Raw genomic sequence first — 17629 nt, forward strand, 5'->3', positions numbered from 1 at the left:
GAACAAAACGAAAGTGTTTAAAAATGAATAAAAGCAGGTATGTCTGTGTGTTGCATCGGTAAAGTGTACAGTGAGGTTTAGAAAGTGAGGTGGTTTACAGCTGTGCTGTATTTATTGCTGGATAATAGAGCAGGTTTGAAATGAAGCTTTTTGAATGAAGTTGTTTTGGGTTTTACAGTAGGATTCATCTGTTTTAGTGTTCAATTAGCTGTAAGTCAGTTTTATGGCCCCCTTTTGTCTCTAGTGTGGGTTTGTTTTTATACCAATTTTATGCCTAGTTTGTCTGCTACCGCCTATTGTCTGTCTCTCTCTCTCTCTCTGTCTCTCAGTGTTTCTCATTAGCGATGGCTCTTCTGGTATCTGCTAGGAGGCTTGGTGTGTTGTGGTGTGTGTGTGTGTGTGAGAGTGAATGAGTGAGTGTGAAAGGAGGCGAGTGCCAGGCATATGGAGTTGATCAGCAGGCTGGGTGCTGATGTTTTCTTTGCAAATGCTGACAGGCTGACAGGCAAATAAGTGCGACACAAAAACCTCCCTCCAGCTCCTCCTGCACGAGGAGAAGGAGAGAGTGAGGAGAAGAGTGGACAGAAGAGGAGAAGACTTAAGCAGAAAAAAAGAAAGACCTTTACTGTGACTGCCCCTTTCTTTTTTCCTTTTTTTCTCTCTATCACTGCCTTTCCTTTTTCTCCCTCTCTTACTCCCTCTGTCTCAGCTCCCTCACTCCTCTCATTCCCTTTCTGCCTGTCTCTCTTTCAGCAAGCCACTCTCTCTATCTCTCTCAGTTTATTTATTTCACTCTTTTTGACTCTCTTACAGAACTTTTGTGCTCCCTCTCTTTCTCTCTTCCTCTCTCTCTGTCTGGCTTTTAAATGGCTGTGTAAGAGAGGGGGTGGTATTTGAAGGCTCTCTGAGATGCAGGAGCTCCCCAGAGTGGGGGAGTGAGGGAGAGGAACTGACCGGCAATCCGTCCACTCTGCCAAAATTCCAGAAAGAGAGAATGAGTGGAGGCTCTCTAAACGAGCGAAGAGACAGAGGGAAGCCGACCACTGAAGCCAAAATACCGGGAAAGTCTAGAGAGAGAAGAAGAAGCCAGAGAGGACAAGAGAAGGTCTGGAGAAGTTGACCACCAGGCTGACCACGTAGCTAACAAGAGATAACAAGAGAAAGAGAAGGACAGCAGGAGAAGACTGAAAGAAGAACTGAAGGAAGACAACACGCTACATCAGATCACATCTGACCACAGTTAAACCCCTTGCTTGTAGACCACCATCACCACTGGACCTTGGCCTTGCTTCTTCTATGCTGTGGTTGCAATGGCACCTTTGAGACTCTCAATGACTCTTTGGTTGTGCCTCATGTTCTGGACACTGCTCTGTTCCAGGCTGACCACTGGCTTGCCCCCTCAAAGCCACGGTCAACAGCCAAAGCCCATGCAAGCCCGCCGACTGCCCGGCCAGGCTCAGGAGAGTGCGGAAAGTAAAGTAGAGCGCCTGGGTCAGGCTTTCCGCCGCAACGTCCGGCTCCTGCGTGAGCGTGGAGGGCGACTGGACCTGATCTTCTTGCTGGACGAGTCGTCCAGTGTAGGGGCTTCCAACTTCAGGAGCGAGCTGCACTTCGTCCGCAAGCTGCTGTCCGACTTCCCTGTGGCACCTGAGGCCACGCGGGTTGCGCTCGTGACCTTCAGCTCCAAGAGCCACGTGGTGACCAGAGTGGACTATGTGTCGGCACCCAGATCCCACCAGCACAAGTGCTCACTCTTCAGTAAGGAGATTCCAGCCATAACCTACAGAGGAGGGGGAACATACACCAAAGGAGCATTCCAGCGGGCAGCGGTACGTAGTGATGTGCGTGTGTGCATGTGTGTGTTGTGGAGGTGTACCTGGGCTTGGGTCTCACTGAATGTGTGTAAATGTGGCTGTGGGTATACTCATGATATAGTTTAGTGACAGATTTATGTGTGGACAACATGGGCTGTAGGGATTCTCCCAGTCCTCCACTTTTGTTATAAGTCTTCAAATTATTTGTATGTGATAAATGAAACCCATTTTGTTTACATTAAAATAAATACAGCATTAGACAGAACATAAAATGAATGTAAAGTGAGATTTAGAGGAAGAGAGATACAGAGATTATATTATTTTTATTACTTTTATTCTTTACAACATAAATATGTAAAAAAAAATATATATTTATTTTATTTTGCCTCTTATAATTGTTGTCATTAAAAAAGCACACAAGCCAGTAAAGCTAATAAGCTAAAAACTGCCCACTAAACTAAACCAGTGGACTGAACCGCTGAACTGAATGAGGGAATGAATGGAAAAAATTCATTTCTTTGCAATAAGGAGAAAGACAGCAGTGATGTGGTTGGTACATTGTCAGCATATCGGAATGACTTATTATGGATAATGCAGTTTACAGATGTAATGCAGGAACTGCCTTTATAGTGTCTGTATCTTATCTCTTCCCCATACTCTCTTCATATCCACTGGCTCAATAGTGAACGAGGTCAGTGGAAGAACTCCTCAACGCCGTGTCCCTGAACGCCCTCTGCACGCTATACACTCACAACGTCACCACACACAGCCCTGTCACATACGGTGTTTAATATGGTGAGAGTGTATGAAGTATGAATGAGAAATTCTTTTACTGTGTGGGGTGAAAGTGTCATGATGTGTGTGGCACTGATATGGTTCACATCATCCTTCACTTTACTTCACTCCCTCACTTTGTGGGGGTTAGTGTGCCGAGCGAGCAGATGGGAGAGACCATTCATCTCGGACAGTCTGGGGTGAAATGAGGAAAAACACACACACACACACACACACACACACACTCTGCGCCTCTATATGACCTGCACAAGTAGAAAATGTATAAAGTGTGTCAGATTGCTGTTTAGAGTTGCATCATGTTATTGTGTGTTATAGTGTGTAATATTGTGTCATGTTATGTTGTGTGTAGCTGTATTATTGTGCAGTGTTTCTTTTCGTAAGTCTGTCCTGTAGCGGGGTTTCCATTTGCAAGGTTTTTACAAATGTAAAAACGCACTTAAAAAACTAATGATAGGTCAAAGTGGAAAAGTTTTAATATCCAAGCTAAATCACAAAAATGAGTACAGGAAAAAGATATACAAGCATATACTACCCTATACTGTCTATACTACCCAATATTCTTTATATCATCCTATACTACTCTACACTACCCTATACAGTTTATAATATCATTTTTAGTACCTAATACTCCTAATACTAACCTGTGCTCATTATACTAGCCTATACAGTACTACCCTATACTGTCTACACTACCCTATATAGTACCTTATACTACCTTAAACTACACTATACTATCTATATTACCCTGTAAAGTACCTTATACTACCCTATACTGTCTACACTACCCTATATAGTACCTTATACTACCTTAAACTACACTATACTATCTATATTACCCTATAAAGTACCTTATACTACCCTATACTGTCTACACTACCCTATATAGTACCTTATGCTACCTTATAATACCCTGTACTGTCTATTAGGGGTGGGAATCGTTTACTATCTCACGATTCGATTCGATTCCGATTTTGGGGGCCACGATTCGATTCAAAATCGATTTTTGATTCAAAACGATTTGATTTATAAAAATTTCTGCTTCTGGCTTATGAATCTTATTGAAAAAAGCCTCCAAAATATACACTGGTCCTGAAGCAGGTAATGTGTTACAAAAACAATAAAATGTGCAGGAATGTGGGTCCTCAGTGACAGAGGAATCACTGGGATATCACAATGACGTTAATGAACAATAAATAAATAATAAATAACACTGCTTTATTACCAGGCTACTAGCGGTGGTGTGTAGGTGACGCTGCTGGGCTGATGTGATGATAGCAGTGGAGCGCTAAAGTTCAGGAGCAGCTGCTGATTAACTAGTTAATTTAAGGTCGTTGTATTTCTTCAGAAAGGGAGCAGGAGGTGGAGAAATTAATTCATATTGTCCATTCCTTAATTCCTCTGTGATGAGGAGCTGAAATTAGCTCTGATTAGCTTATTGTTATTTTTCCGTTCCGCCTTAAATGCTGCAGCCCGCTGCCACCTTTAGCGTTATTTAAGGTGGAACTGGAAAGTTAGCTAGTTAGCTAGCTAACAGTTACTGAAACTAACTACTAGCGATCTTTTTTATGCTTGTTATGAAGCATTCTGCCATAAAACATTAAAACTACACGTTAATCTAAGGTAATATAATGCTTGTTCTGCCATCTTACCGGTGATTCTCAAACACCTACGCTCTGTGTGTGTCTGGAAGATCTCCGTTTGAAGGGACAAGCGCTATCCCCAGGGTTGCCAGGTCCAACAAAAATACCCAGCCCAAAATCAGTCTAAAACCCGCCCCTCAGAATCGATTTTGGGACATTTTAAATCGATTCTGAATCGTAGTAAATGAGAATCAAGATTCTTATGTGAATCGATTTTTTGGCACACCTCTACTGTCTATACTTCCCTATATTATTCTGTACTCCTTATATCAACCTATAATACCATATCCTTTTTATATTGTATCTTATATTATATTGGTACCAAAACTCCTTATACTAATCTATTCTACCCTATGCTGTCTATACTACTCTATACTACCGACTACTGTCTGTACAACCCAGTACTCCTTATAGTACCCAATACTTCCTGTGATCCCTATAATGTCTATACTACCCTAAACCCCCTGTATTACAGTATACTTTCTAGACTACCCTGTACTTCCTGTACTACACTACACTGTACATACTACCCTATACTCCTTATACTACCCTACACTGCCTTTACTACTCTATTCTACCCTATACTGTCTATACTACCCTATACTCCTTATAGTACCCAATACTCCCTGTACTCCCTATACTGTCTATACTACCCTATACCCCCTGTATTACAGTATACTGTCTAGACTACCTATACTCACTGTACTACAGTTTACTGTCTATACTACCCTGTACTCCCTGTACTACACTATACTGTCCATACTACACTATATGCCTTATACTACCATACACTTCCTGTACTACACTATACTGTGTATAGTATCTTGTACGTCCTAAACTCTCTATACTACCCTATACTCCTTATACTACCCAATACTCCCTTTACTACTCTATACTGTCTTTACTGCCATATACTTTCTACACCACCCTGGACTGTCTACCAAATACCACCATATATTACCCTATTCTTTCTATACTACTCTATATACAGCTTATTTAACTTTTTTTGCAGTGGACAGGAAAATGCCTACATAACCCAAGTTATATTTGTGCAAAATCTGTTAGTACTCTACCTCCCCAATCCAAATGCTTCTTTCACTATTAGTGATGGGTCTGTATCTCCCAGCTTCATTTCAGTTCAGAAGCCTAGAAAACTGGCATGTGGGCTTCAACATATTTAGGCCTGGGTTCTAGGAGTAAAGGGTTTTACCTATTACATATTGTAGGCTAACAGATCATGCATACATACAGTACATTCGATTCAGTGCCTTTGAGCCAGTATCAGACTGATACTGATGGATACTGACTAAGTCATGTGGTGATGGTTCTTTACTGTATCATGTTAGGTAGTACCATATTGTATAGTGTTGTATTTATTTGATTTATTTGATTGTGTATTTTTCTCAGTGGGGTTGTTGAACTCTCATGTGTAAATAGAGAGCGACTGCACGGAGAGCTTTCCGGAAAACAGAGCAGTTTAATGAGAACAGATGCACTGAATAACCTCTCAAGTCAAATGGTCAAATGATCAGTAAGCTAAGCAGTGAGCTGCTCAGTTAATTAGGCCTTGCAAACCCCATGTTTACTAAATAGGGTTCTTATTTTTTCTTCTGCATTGAGACTGGTTGTGATGTTGAACAAATGTAGAATATATTGTCTCAGAGTGAACATCTTTCTAAACTGATTTACCTCATGCTTTCATCACAAGAGCTGATGCTGGCTGCTCTCTACTTCTCTCTCTCCAACTATGAGGCTACAGAGTGGAGGAGACTCTCATCCATTTCAGCATTTTCTGCAGTGAAACATGTAGCCGTGATTCATTTCAGGCTAATTCTTGGATTCAGACTACAGACGGAGATAAGAGTAAAACGTTCTCTCATTTGAACAACACCTCATAAATGAACTTTTCCCCTTGCTCTGACTGCGTACGAATGATTTGCCATGTCTGGCTTCAGTACATGACTAAACTACTCTCTCTCTCTGTCTCTCTCTCTCTTACGCTTCGTATATATGATATTTATACAGCCACAATCTTGTCTTCGGTCCGCATGATTTAATTAACAATCAATAAAATATTCAGCATATTACCCTCTTAACTCCGCTATACTGTCTATACTCCCTATGCTCTCTATAATACCTATATAGAGAATATAAGACCCTATATTCTCTATACTCCCTATACTTGCTATACTCCCTATACTACCCTATACTACCCTGTAAAACTAATCTACGTGTCCTCTAAGTGTCCTCCTGTTACAACTGAACAGTCAGTCAGTTTGATTTCATTAACAATCCAAAAAAAATTGGAAGATTTTATGCTCCTCGGCACCGGTCTCCCCGTCGGCATAGACCAGGGGCTTGGAAGTTTTTCCTGGACAGACAGTTTTCCGTCCAGTGTGGAGGAGGAAGGCTGGATCCAGGCCTCTCTGCTATAACTGTAATGAGAGCAGTGTACACTGAAAAGTGCTGAATTGAATTTAGTTGATTCAGATTTGTACATTATTTCCATATTAATAAAATACATTACATCAGCACAGTTATTGCCTGAAGTAAGTCTGGAAAAAATGCTTGATGTTGATGTAATATATTTTGTAGAAGTGATGTGCACATGTACTGCATTTACAGATGCTCTTATCCAAAAACAGTTTAGTCACTTTAGTTAAAGAGGCAGGCTGATGTTTAGTCGCTGCTGTGCTCAGTTTAGTCACAGAGGCAGGCAAATGGACAGAATTAGGAGTCTTGCCCAAAAGCTCTTATTGGAATAGTGTGGTCATCCTGCTTGGGTGGGAATTGGACCTCAGCGTGCCACATGGTGAACAGCAGTGTCAAGCTCATTTCACACTAGAATATGAGCAATGTGTGCTTATAATAGTAAATCAAGCCTTTTACACAAAGACAAAACATATTTTATTTTTTAATGCATCCAGCATTCCAGCAGTTTATAGGTAAAAACAGTACAAAATGTTGTAATTATAATTCATTGGGATAGAGTTGGGTAGTGGAAAATGTTTAATGTAAACATAACAGTTAATCATTCTATATACTATATTCACTGTATGGCAATAAGGCAATAAGAATAAAACTATTAAAGTGGTTTGTTATATTGCCATACATGCCAGAGACGCTTATGGCTTGATACATCATTGGTTATTAAAAAAAACTTTTTTTATAACTCTTTCATCGGCGATATTTTAACATTTCCACCTCTTGCTGGTATTGAAACATTTTTTTTGCGACATGCGTTTTTTAAAATTTAGTTACGTTTTTTATGCACATATACTAAATTTAAGCTTTCAAACACCCCATACAGTCTCACTTGATTAATTCTGAAGGATCAGTGCACCGCATGCTTGTTTGTATGAGTCTGAAACTCTGAGAGCACATAGCTTCGGCTCTCCTGCTGTGATTTTGGACCTCCTCATGCCTGTCTTTCTCAGAAACAGCCAGGTTCTCCCCTCCCCAGAGATTAGCTCTCTATGTACTTAGGATTTGTCTGCTCGTCGATGGGTTACCACAGGCTGCCAGAGCCTCCACTCGCTCTCTCCTGACAGACCTGGAGCCAAAACAACCCTCTGTAGACTCTCCATACTCTCTCTCTGAATTCTTTCCTATGCTTTCCAAATTCTTCACCTAGCCACTTTTCTGATTAAGTCCAGGAGAGACACATTAAAGGTTGAATTCTTTGACCGAATGGATTTTAAAATTGCAGTTACAAATGACTTCTTTCTCCCAAACGGCAGCTTTGGAAAGTCTATTGTATGGACAGTAATTGTAGTAATGTTTGATCACATTTTTGGAATTCATATGTAATATTTTTAGTAAGAGAAGGAAAGGGTGGTTACACACACATTCACAGCAGCTGGGTCTTCTCAAACTGCATCAGTGCATGGACATAATGTCGATTTTTCATTTGTTTGTTGAGGACGTGGCTTTTGCACAATAGCACACACTCTCACTGTATACCCCAAACCCCCTGCCCCGGCGCGAATTCCAGAGAGAGGTGTTTTGAGGGCCGTTGACCCCACTGACATGGTTTTCTGAACCCCAGGACAGCAGGAGGGGAGGCTGTAATCAAGCCTAGACACATCAGCCGCTCCACATTTCACACACTGTCTCTGCAAAACCATCTGTCAGCAGAACCCCCTCCATTACGAGTTCATCTCTCCTGCACAAAACAAAAAAAAAGCATTACAGAACAAACCACTAATGAAGGCAGTGAGAAAGATCAAAGATCTTTTATAGGAAGGGGAATACTAACAAACCCACATACACACACACACACACAGACCTGCACACTCCCACAGTCCAAATGTCCTGAAGAACTTCTCGAGAGATGTTCAGATGTTGGTCCAAATGAACGGAAAAGGCAGTGAATTCAGTGCAGGTGTTTAGCAGATTAAAGAGACGTGTTTTATCACTTCACTGATTCAGAGCAAGGGTAAACGAGTACAGCCAAAAGTGTCGGCATTCATTACACAGTGAAGAAAAACAAAGAAGGTATGAAGGACAAAGTAAGAAGAAACAAACAATGGAAAGAAAGGAATTAATATTAGAAAATTTTTAAATATATTTAACCTCAAGGTCCCATTGTGTAATCTGTCAACCCTGCTTGTTGTCTGAAGTTCTGTAGTTTTGCAGTTCAGCCCATAGGTAATTTATGTAAGAAGTAATGGAATCTGAATAAAAAAACACATATTTGGAAAAAAAAGTTTTAACATGACTTTATGCTAGCAATAACAATGCCTACTAAAAACGTCTAAACAAGAGAGGCCGAATTAAGTTTTAAAGGAGAATCTTAAGCACTATATTTTGTTTATACCTATACTCCAAACGGTGTAAAATTAACACTTTAGGTGTTGCTATAACACTAATGAACAACACTAGCATAAGTAAACAGTACACTGCACAGTGTCATATTAACACTAAACATTTAACACTGCTATCAGTGTCATTTTCACTCTCTGTAGAGTGGGACCCTATATGTTCCAAAGGAGTGTTAAAGTTTAGCACTGCTAATTTTACTGTTTATGAGTTGTTTGTTGTGCATAAAAAAGAGACCACAACAATATGTTTGCTTTATCATTTCCAATATTTTAAAACTTTAGATTTATTTAGATATAAACAGATAAAAGCTTACTTAAAACATAATTATGTGCCTGCTGTCTTTCTCATTATTCCACAAATCCATATGTAGTCCCAAAATTATATGTCAGTATTTAAATTTGATTGCAGGTCAGATAGTTACTGATATGCTGCATCTCTTTTACTGATTTTTTCTTTTATTTATTTATTTATTTATTTATTTTCTATCTTTTATCCCTTTTCTCCCCAATTTGCAAGGCCAATTACCCCAGCCACTCCATAATGCCCCTGAAACTACGAGGGTCTGATACATATGAAGCCACACCCTACCTCTTTTGCAGCGTTTGAGTAGCCGGAGCTCTCGGAGTAACACACGGCACCTCAGCTCTGATACATCAGCTGACATATGCCTTTGCTGGCCAACATCACACTTGAAGTGATGTGAGGAGAGAGCAAGGGCGAATGTACTCTCTCAGACTCCGGCTGCTGATGGCAAGCAGCATGATCCGAGATTAAATCCAGCAATTTTCTTATTTATATATATATTTATATTATTGTGTCAACACCTTTGTCTGCTGGACCACTCAGAGTTTTAAATGCTAAAAAATATGTTTCCATGATACTGCTGATTTTCGTAAAGTGGTGTAGATTAGCACAGGAACTTAAACAAAGCAACTCCTTATAAGTAAGTGCTTTAAAGCAATAATACTGATTCAATATAAAAGTTTAATTCTAATCGGAATGTATAGGCTGATATTACTTGTTAGTCATACTATCCTCTAGGGGTGTAGGAAAACACTGATATATCAAAGTATTACATTATTTTGTAGTACTAAAGCAAGTCAAAGATACAGTACTGATTTGAATTAATAGTCTACATGTAAAATGTGGCATCAGAGGGTGGTTCACTTTGTGTTGTGTTTAAACTCCACCCACTAGATAACAGTGTTGTACTGTTGTTACGTTAGATCTCACTGTTCTGATTGAATAAAAAGTAAATTTTTCCTTTACTTAGATTAAAAAAAATGTTTAATAAAATTTCATCAAATTTGATGATTGTGTTTTTTATTTAAAACAATAAACTGAAACACACACAAAGAAACAGAGAGAGAATCTGCAGGTTGTGTGTACGTACTGTGTTGATAAGGGAGAAACCCCTGCCACTTCCTGCTTGCTGTCTTTGTGCTGCTAATAGGGATTGATGAGCGAGATCAATACTAGAGACAGGCCTCTCTCCCCAGAGCCTGATAAGGGAGGCAGGAATGCCTTTATAGTGCTCTGAAAGCCACAGATACGCCTGCAGACGGAGAGATAAAACCCAGAGGAGTTGGTCCACTGCAGCAAACTGCAGCACTCTGTGGGCTGAGGATGAATGAGTTGTCTAATATGTCTATGGGATTGAATGGAATTGGTGGTTTAGGGGTGACAAATGGCTCACGGTGGGCTGCACTGTTTGTAATCCATCTTATAGTACTTTGATTAGGGCTTGCAGTTGGTCTTACATGACAGTAGAAACTGGAATTAAATAAAACAGGATAAACTAAAGATAAACCAGCTATTCAGTGTATATAATCACTTCAGTCTAGTGGCCTGCTGGATTATCAGATGCAGTAATAGCTACAAATAGAGAGGTGTTATTAGATGTTGTGGCAGGTTATAACATAAATACCTCAGTAGTATATCGTCACTGTCCTGCAAAATCCTCTTATCTTTAAAAGGCTCATTCACAGAAGATTGAAAAAAAATATTTTGAAGGTTTGGAGCATTTCTATTGGTTCACGACTTGCAAAATGCTTTAGGCTGACAGCAGAAATCATGGGACAGCGGTGTAAGAATTGATCATGAAGTGTTACTGTACCTCACGTGATGACTTGGAATGCCTGTCTGTGTGCAAGTTATGAGGTGGTATCATGTGAGTGAGGATGAATGCTGGCATTTAAGTGAGGCCTGATAGTGGGTGTCTGATGATGGGATATTTCATTTTTAAGTTGTGTGTGGATTGACTATTCATCAATCCACAGTGCTATTTGTATCGTTAATAGATCTGATTTTTTCATGGCTGTGTGAACATGCCAAATCCAAGTTTCTTAAATCAGATTTAGATCACTTTCAATATGTGGTCCTTAATTTGGATACGTATCTGATTCATGAACATGCAACATGAATATGAACAGTCAAATCATAGTTCATGTGTCTTTTTGCTTTTACGCATGCGCTACATGCTTCATTTTCGTACCCACACATCTCTTGGTGCAGCTGTGCAGATATAGCTGCAGGAACAGCAAAAGCAAACCTCCTGGCCTTTTTTCTCCTCCTCGACCTGAGCATGAACTTCAGACCAGCTGTTTACTCTCCACTCTCCAATATGAGCTACTAACCCATTTATTTCCCTTTATAAAGCTACGAGTCATCTCTCAAATAAGACGTTTTTTATTGTTGGTGAAGAAGGCGACGTTTATACACATATCAATGTGCGCATGTGAGGCATATCAGGGACAGATTTGTTTACATTACACACAGATACAGGTCATTCACATTTGCAAATGTCAACCGTCAAGAAGGCCAAATCCAATCTGAGCAAAAAATTGGATTTGGGCAACGAGCAGAAATGATGGGACAAGATAACTTGTGTCTTTTGGCATGTCAGTGTATTCCACATGTCATTTTGTGCCTTTTCCATTATGCCAATTTATAATCCATTAATTGTTTACATCAAATACAAGCACATTTCGGTTTGTAACAGTGTAACAGAACAGTAATACATGTAAAAAAAAATCTCTCTACCACACACATGCTCATACACATACAAACACCATTATCACTTTAAATCATAAAATCACACTTCTGACTGTAGTACTGCCAGCAGTGAGTCCATTCACTCAAAAACCCCCCAAACTCAAAAAGTTCAAACAGCAGAATGTGAAAGATAGGCTCAGTCCATTTGGTCCAATGGTGGCTGTTTCCTGTCTTCACACCCCCTCACCGCCTCTGTTTTCCTCTCAGCGGTTACAGTCCTCAGAGACAGATACGCGCAGATTTAAATAACAGGATCAAAGGTGCCGGAGATGAGGATGAGGAGAGGCTGTTTAGTTTCAGGACCCCGTGTGGACTGGGGCGGTCCAGAGCTGTGAGCTGTACTAAATGTTTGTTCTGTGCACTGAGAGCTGCTTTTTCTTCCTATTAACCGCAACTGTCATCACCGTTTAAAAAGCTGGGCTCCTCGGCTCCCGGTCCGCCCTGCTCATTGCTCACTCCGTGCAACGATGGAAAATCCAACAGGGCAGAATGTTTCAGCACAGTGATTAGCAGAGAGCGGAGAGAGTCGGGCTGGAGTTGGCAAAACAAAATTGTTCCCAAGGTTCTATTTAAGCTGGATTTGTTTCAGTAGAAGAGGTTTGGTAATGAAATTTGTGGGGAATTTGATTGGTCAATTGGCTCGCTCAGGTTATACTTCTTAAAATTAAAAGAGTGATGCCAGAGAGAACCAATTTCAGTGGGTGGTTCTGTAGGCTCTTTATATTAGATTATTAGAATATCAGATTAACTCAGACACTGTTGGCTCACAATGATTTAATATTCTTAAATGCAATCTCATTTCTCACATTGTTTCACATGTAGTTTTTTGCAATCATGTGATATTAAGACACTTTATATGCAAATTTGTATATGTATGCACTTTTATTGTAAATTCTGCATACTCTGTCAAGAGTGATGGAGATACTCTGAACCTGTGCATTGCATGCAAATCCTTCCCTTCCATAAAATAGAGGTTTTGATTGGTTCCGCTGTGGACTGTGACTCTCTATTGTCCCACCCCCTGCTGAAATATAGGTCCTGATTAGTTCTGCTGTGGACTTTGACTCTCTGTTGTCCCACTATTGCTGGAATAAAGGTTATGATTGGTTCTGCCGTGGAATTTGACTTTCTATTGCCCCACCCCCTTCTGAAATAGAGGTTCTGATGGTTCTGCTGTGGACCTTGACTCTCTCTTGTCTCACCCCCTGCTGAAATAGAGGTTCTGATGGTTCTGCTGTGGACTTTGACTCTTTATTGTCCCACCCCCTGCTGAAATAGAGGTTCTGATTGGTTCTGCTGTGGACTTTGACTTTTTATTGTTCCACCCCCTGCTAAGATAAAGGTTCTGATTGGTTCCGCTGTGGACTTTGACTCTCTGTTGTCCCTCCCCCTGCTAAAATAGAGGTTCTGATTGGTTCTGCTGTGGATTTTGACTCTCTGTTGTCACACCCCCTGCTGAAATAAAGGTTTTGATTGGTTCTGCTGTGGACTTTGACTATCTGTTGTCCCTCCCCCTGCTAAAATAGAGATTTTAATTGGTTCCGCTGTGGACTTTGACTCTCTGTTGCCCCTCCCCCTGCTGAAATATAGTTTGTGATCGGTTCTGCTGTGGACTTTGACTCTCTATTGTCCCACCCCCTGCTGAAATAGAGATACTTATTAATTCTGCTGTGGATTTTGACTTTCTATTGTCCCACCCCCTGCTAAAATAGAGGTTCTGATTGGTTCTGCTGTGTACTTTGACTCTTTATTGTCCCACCCCCTGCTAAAATAGATGTTCTGATTGGTTCTGGTGTGTACTTTGACTCTTTATTGTCCCACCCCCTGATAAGATAGAGGTTCGAATTGGTTCTGCTGTGGATTTTGACTCTCTGTTGTCCCTCCCCCTGCTAAAATAGAGGTTCTGATTGTTTCTGCCGTGGACTTTGACTCTTTATTGTCCCACCCCCTGCTAAAATATAGGCTCTGATTGGTTATGCTGTGGACTTTGACTCTCTATTGTCCTACCCCCTACTGAAATAGAGGTTCTGATTAGTTCTGCCTTTAAGATTGATATTCTTTTGTCTCCCTTGCCACTGAAACTGAGATTCAGATCAATATTTATTCAATTGTTTTGCTGCAGAGTATTCAAGTATTTTTGTGGTATGAAATGTTGGGTTAATGATCTTTAAACACTAATGATATAAATAAATGTGATATAGATAGTTTTAAAATGTTGTCAATGCTATAAGAAAATCTAGCACAATATGATGAAATATTGCCCGGTATATTTGTGAGAAGTCCTTCTAAACATGAAAATTTTGAAGTTTTTTTTACTGTAAACCAGTGTGTATTGACCCACTTTAACTACTGTATGTATTACAGGGAAAGCTTTGGGTTCAGCCAATTACATAAGATCATTTACTTTGTTTGCAGAAAACTGCTTATTATTACAAACTGAATAAAAGGGCACACAGCACAGACTTAATATACTGTTGAATTGCTTTTTAAAAATACTGTTAAGGTGAGAAACAAATGGTAAGAAAAAACATTTGAGAGTATTTAGGAAAGCTATGGAAACACAGAGACAGAAGGACAACAGAAGTTGGGGATTGTGAAGGGGGGGTGGTTTGGAGACCAGTGGTGAGAAAGAACCTTGTTCTGTTTGAAGAGAAGATGATCTACTACTTCCTGATATGTATGATGTTGGACTGCAGCAGTGGATCAGGCAGTGGAGAGCCAGTGAGCATCCAGACTGAGAGAAAAGCCAGAGATTGACTGAGCTCTGGCAGCCTTTCCTTCCAGACTCATAACTCCTGCTGATGCAACACAAAAATCCAGTTTACCCAACTGTCCTTCAATCCTCTACAGTGAAGAAACGAATAAACGGTGTGTGTGTGTTCATATGGCTACATTTCTATGTGTTACGCTATTTGTGGCAATAAAGAATCCGGAAAATAACTTGGAAAATTCAGTTCGAGTTGAGTTGGCCTCTGTGTAGAAAAATGCAGAGAGGCAAAAGACAGTCAGTTGAGAAATGTAGGCCATAAGCATTTACCTACACAGGAGGCACTTAAAATACCCCACAAAGCTAGGGTTTCAAAAGTATGTTTATAAGCGTGTGTTACTACATGAGGACCTGTGGTTAAATGTCTGTCTCCCGGCGACAGGGTGGTATTAGCTGTGGAAAGAGTTACGTTGTTATTGGCTTTGTTCAGGAAGCAAATGGAGTGGTTTGTTTACACCCTTTCATTTGAAGGCCTCGGCTCTTTTAGACTCAGCCTTATTAGCTTCTGCGGTTCCACAGACGCAACTTATCACTTACAGGCTGAAGTGTGTGTGTGTGCGCTTATGCAATGCTTCACCTCATTCCTGCAGGATTCCTGCTACGTACCACTATTTCCAAATTGGGCCTAAAAAATGCAATTCCTTTCTTCGTTATTTAAAGCCAATGGATTTTTTTTTTAAGCCTGCTGTTTTTTCACTCTCTGAATATGACCCGTTACAGATGAGATCATTTTATGAAGATGGAAAGCAATCTTACTAATGCAAATGTGCGAAGTTAACGTTTAATGTTTCAAGTCAATGTTCATTAAGTCTGTAACAGTAATCAAGTTACAATGAAACACATTTAAGTTTAAAGGGGTTCTGCAGTGCAGTGCCAAAAAAAACACTTTTAGTTATTTAAAGAAATGTCTACTGGATACTTCTTAAAATTGTAAAAAGTCTTGAAAGGATTGAAAAAATTGTATTGAGTGAAAGTAAACTACACTACTACACTAATTGACAAAAAAAATAACACACCGAGAAGGAGTTGTTGGAATTAAATGAAATGTTTGTGTAAAAGTAATGGTGATTGTCTCGTCTTTTGTATTTAATGTATTGTTAGTCTTATATTGCACTTGCATCATCACACCTTGCATTTTATGTTGTCTATTGCTTGTTGTCCCATGTTGCACCATGGTTCTGGAGGAACGTAAGTTCACTACACTGTTTATCTGTACTCAGATGTAATGACAATAAAAGCCTTTTGACTTGACTTGAGTTGATATATGTAGTAATTACTATTAGTGTGAAAAGATACATTTGATAAAATAAAAAAATTAGCCTCTAGCCTAGACACAAGATGAGGTATGGTTGGGCATGGAGGTATACAGGTTCTGTATGGCATGTAGATCCTGCAGACTCATAGTTTGCCAAAGCTGGTTTGCCATTTTCTTCCAGAAAATGCTAGATTGGTGATGAATTGGCAACCAACATATTAAAATCTGGCAGAGACATTCCTGAGAAACTCTTGCTGTGTCTGAGTACAGGCACCGCAAACGCATGTTTAGCGACCAATCATCTCTCACTGAGAGGGGCACTACCCAAAAGGAACTTCTGGGAGCCTTCATGGTCCACCTCAGAGTGACTGGAAATAGAAAGTGATTAAGCTAGAAGATATGATTTCTGTGTGTTCTAAAGTCTTATAAATATGATGAAAATGATGGTACAGTATTCTGATAATGTCCCAGTTACAATAATAGTCAAGCGTTTGGACACACCTTCTCATTCAATGATTTCCTTATTTCTTTCTTTCATTTATTTTCTTAATTGTAGATTAATATTAAAAACATGAAAACAGTTAAATGACACATATGGAACTACGTAGTAAACAGTAAAAAAAGTATATGTTCTCCACAATCCCCTAAACCTAAACCTGATAAACTGAGATGGTGATATAAGGGTGATTTGGGATAAACTGGAGCTTTACAGCGTGAAGGAAAAGCAGCAACTATTGTTCAGCACCTCCAGGAAGATATTGAGAAAACTGTTTCAAGTGACTCTCCCTCATGAAGACACTGAGATTAAACTACCAAGGGTGTGCAGATCTGTCCTTAAACATAAATTTGATACATAGAAGAATCTAAAGTATAAAACGTATTCTGGTTTAACACGTTTTTGTTAACAGAGAAATTCTGCATGTGTTCCTGTAAAGCTTTAATGTGTTCAATATTTCATTTATAATGTATGAAAATCACAAAAAGAAAAGAAAGTACATTGAATGAGAAGAGGTGTCCAAACTTTTGACTGGTAGTGTACATTTATTCTATGTTCTGTTTTGTGAGTTTAGAGTCCTCGCTTTTTTATTTTTTTGGTTTAACATAAAAAAAAAACATTTAAAAAAACATTTAAAATTGGTTGAGTCTGTTGAGTCATTATGCTGAGGTAATTCCTCAGTGCTGGATAGTTTTTGGATAGATTAGCTGCTGCAGTAGAGGTGGGGGGATTCTCAGACTTTGTGACCAGTGTCGGGAGCTTGTTTTAGTATTGTTTTAGTATTGTTTTTAGTATTGTTTTTAGTATTGTTTGATTAATATTTAGATTGAACAAAGCTTAATTTTAATTGACGATGCATTACAAACTGTGTGAAAGTTTTAGACTCAAAGTAAGAAGTTATCAGCTAATGTTATCCTGGAAAAAATGCCAATTTAGGTATAATATAATCCCAAGCAAGAGCGCTAGACACTGTTTAGCAAGTTT

General features: G+C 39.5%; 1 protein-coding gene across 4 annotated transcripts in view; it reads left to right on the top strand.

The window, feature by feature from the left end:
* Nucleotides 1–484: 484 nt before the first annotated feature.
* svep1 (sushi, von Willebrand factor type A, EGF and pentraxin domain containing 1) overlaps nt 485–17629 on the top strand; it is a 159931-nt gene continuing 142786 nt past the window's right edge. For 2 of the 4 annotated variants that reach the window (XM_022678487.2, XM_022678486.2), the window contains exon 1: nt 485–1829. In XM_022678487.2, coding sequence (XP_022534208.2) covers nt 1311–1829 — 519 coding nt within the window. In that variant the 5' untranslated portion in view covers nt 485–1310. The remainder of the gene's footprint in view (nt 1830–17629) is intronic. The other 2 variants (XM_022678485.2, XM_022678488.2) reach the window with 1 other exon arrangement.

The sequence above is a fragment of the Astyanax mexicanus genome, chromosome 8 (genome assembly GCF_023375975.1).
Source record: "Astyanax mexicanus isolate ESR-SI-001 chromosome 8, AstMex3_surface, whole genome shotgun sequence".
In the NCBI taxonomy this organism is placed as follows: Eukaryota; Metazoa; Chordata; class Actinopteri; order Characiformes; family Acestrorhamphidae; genus Astyanax; species Astyanax mexicanus.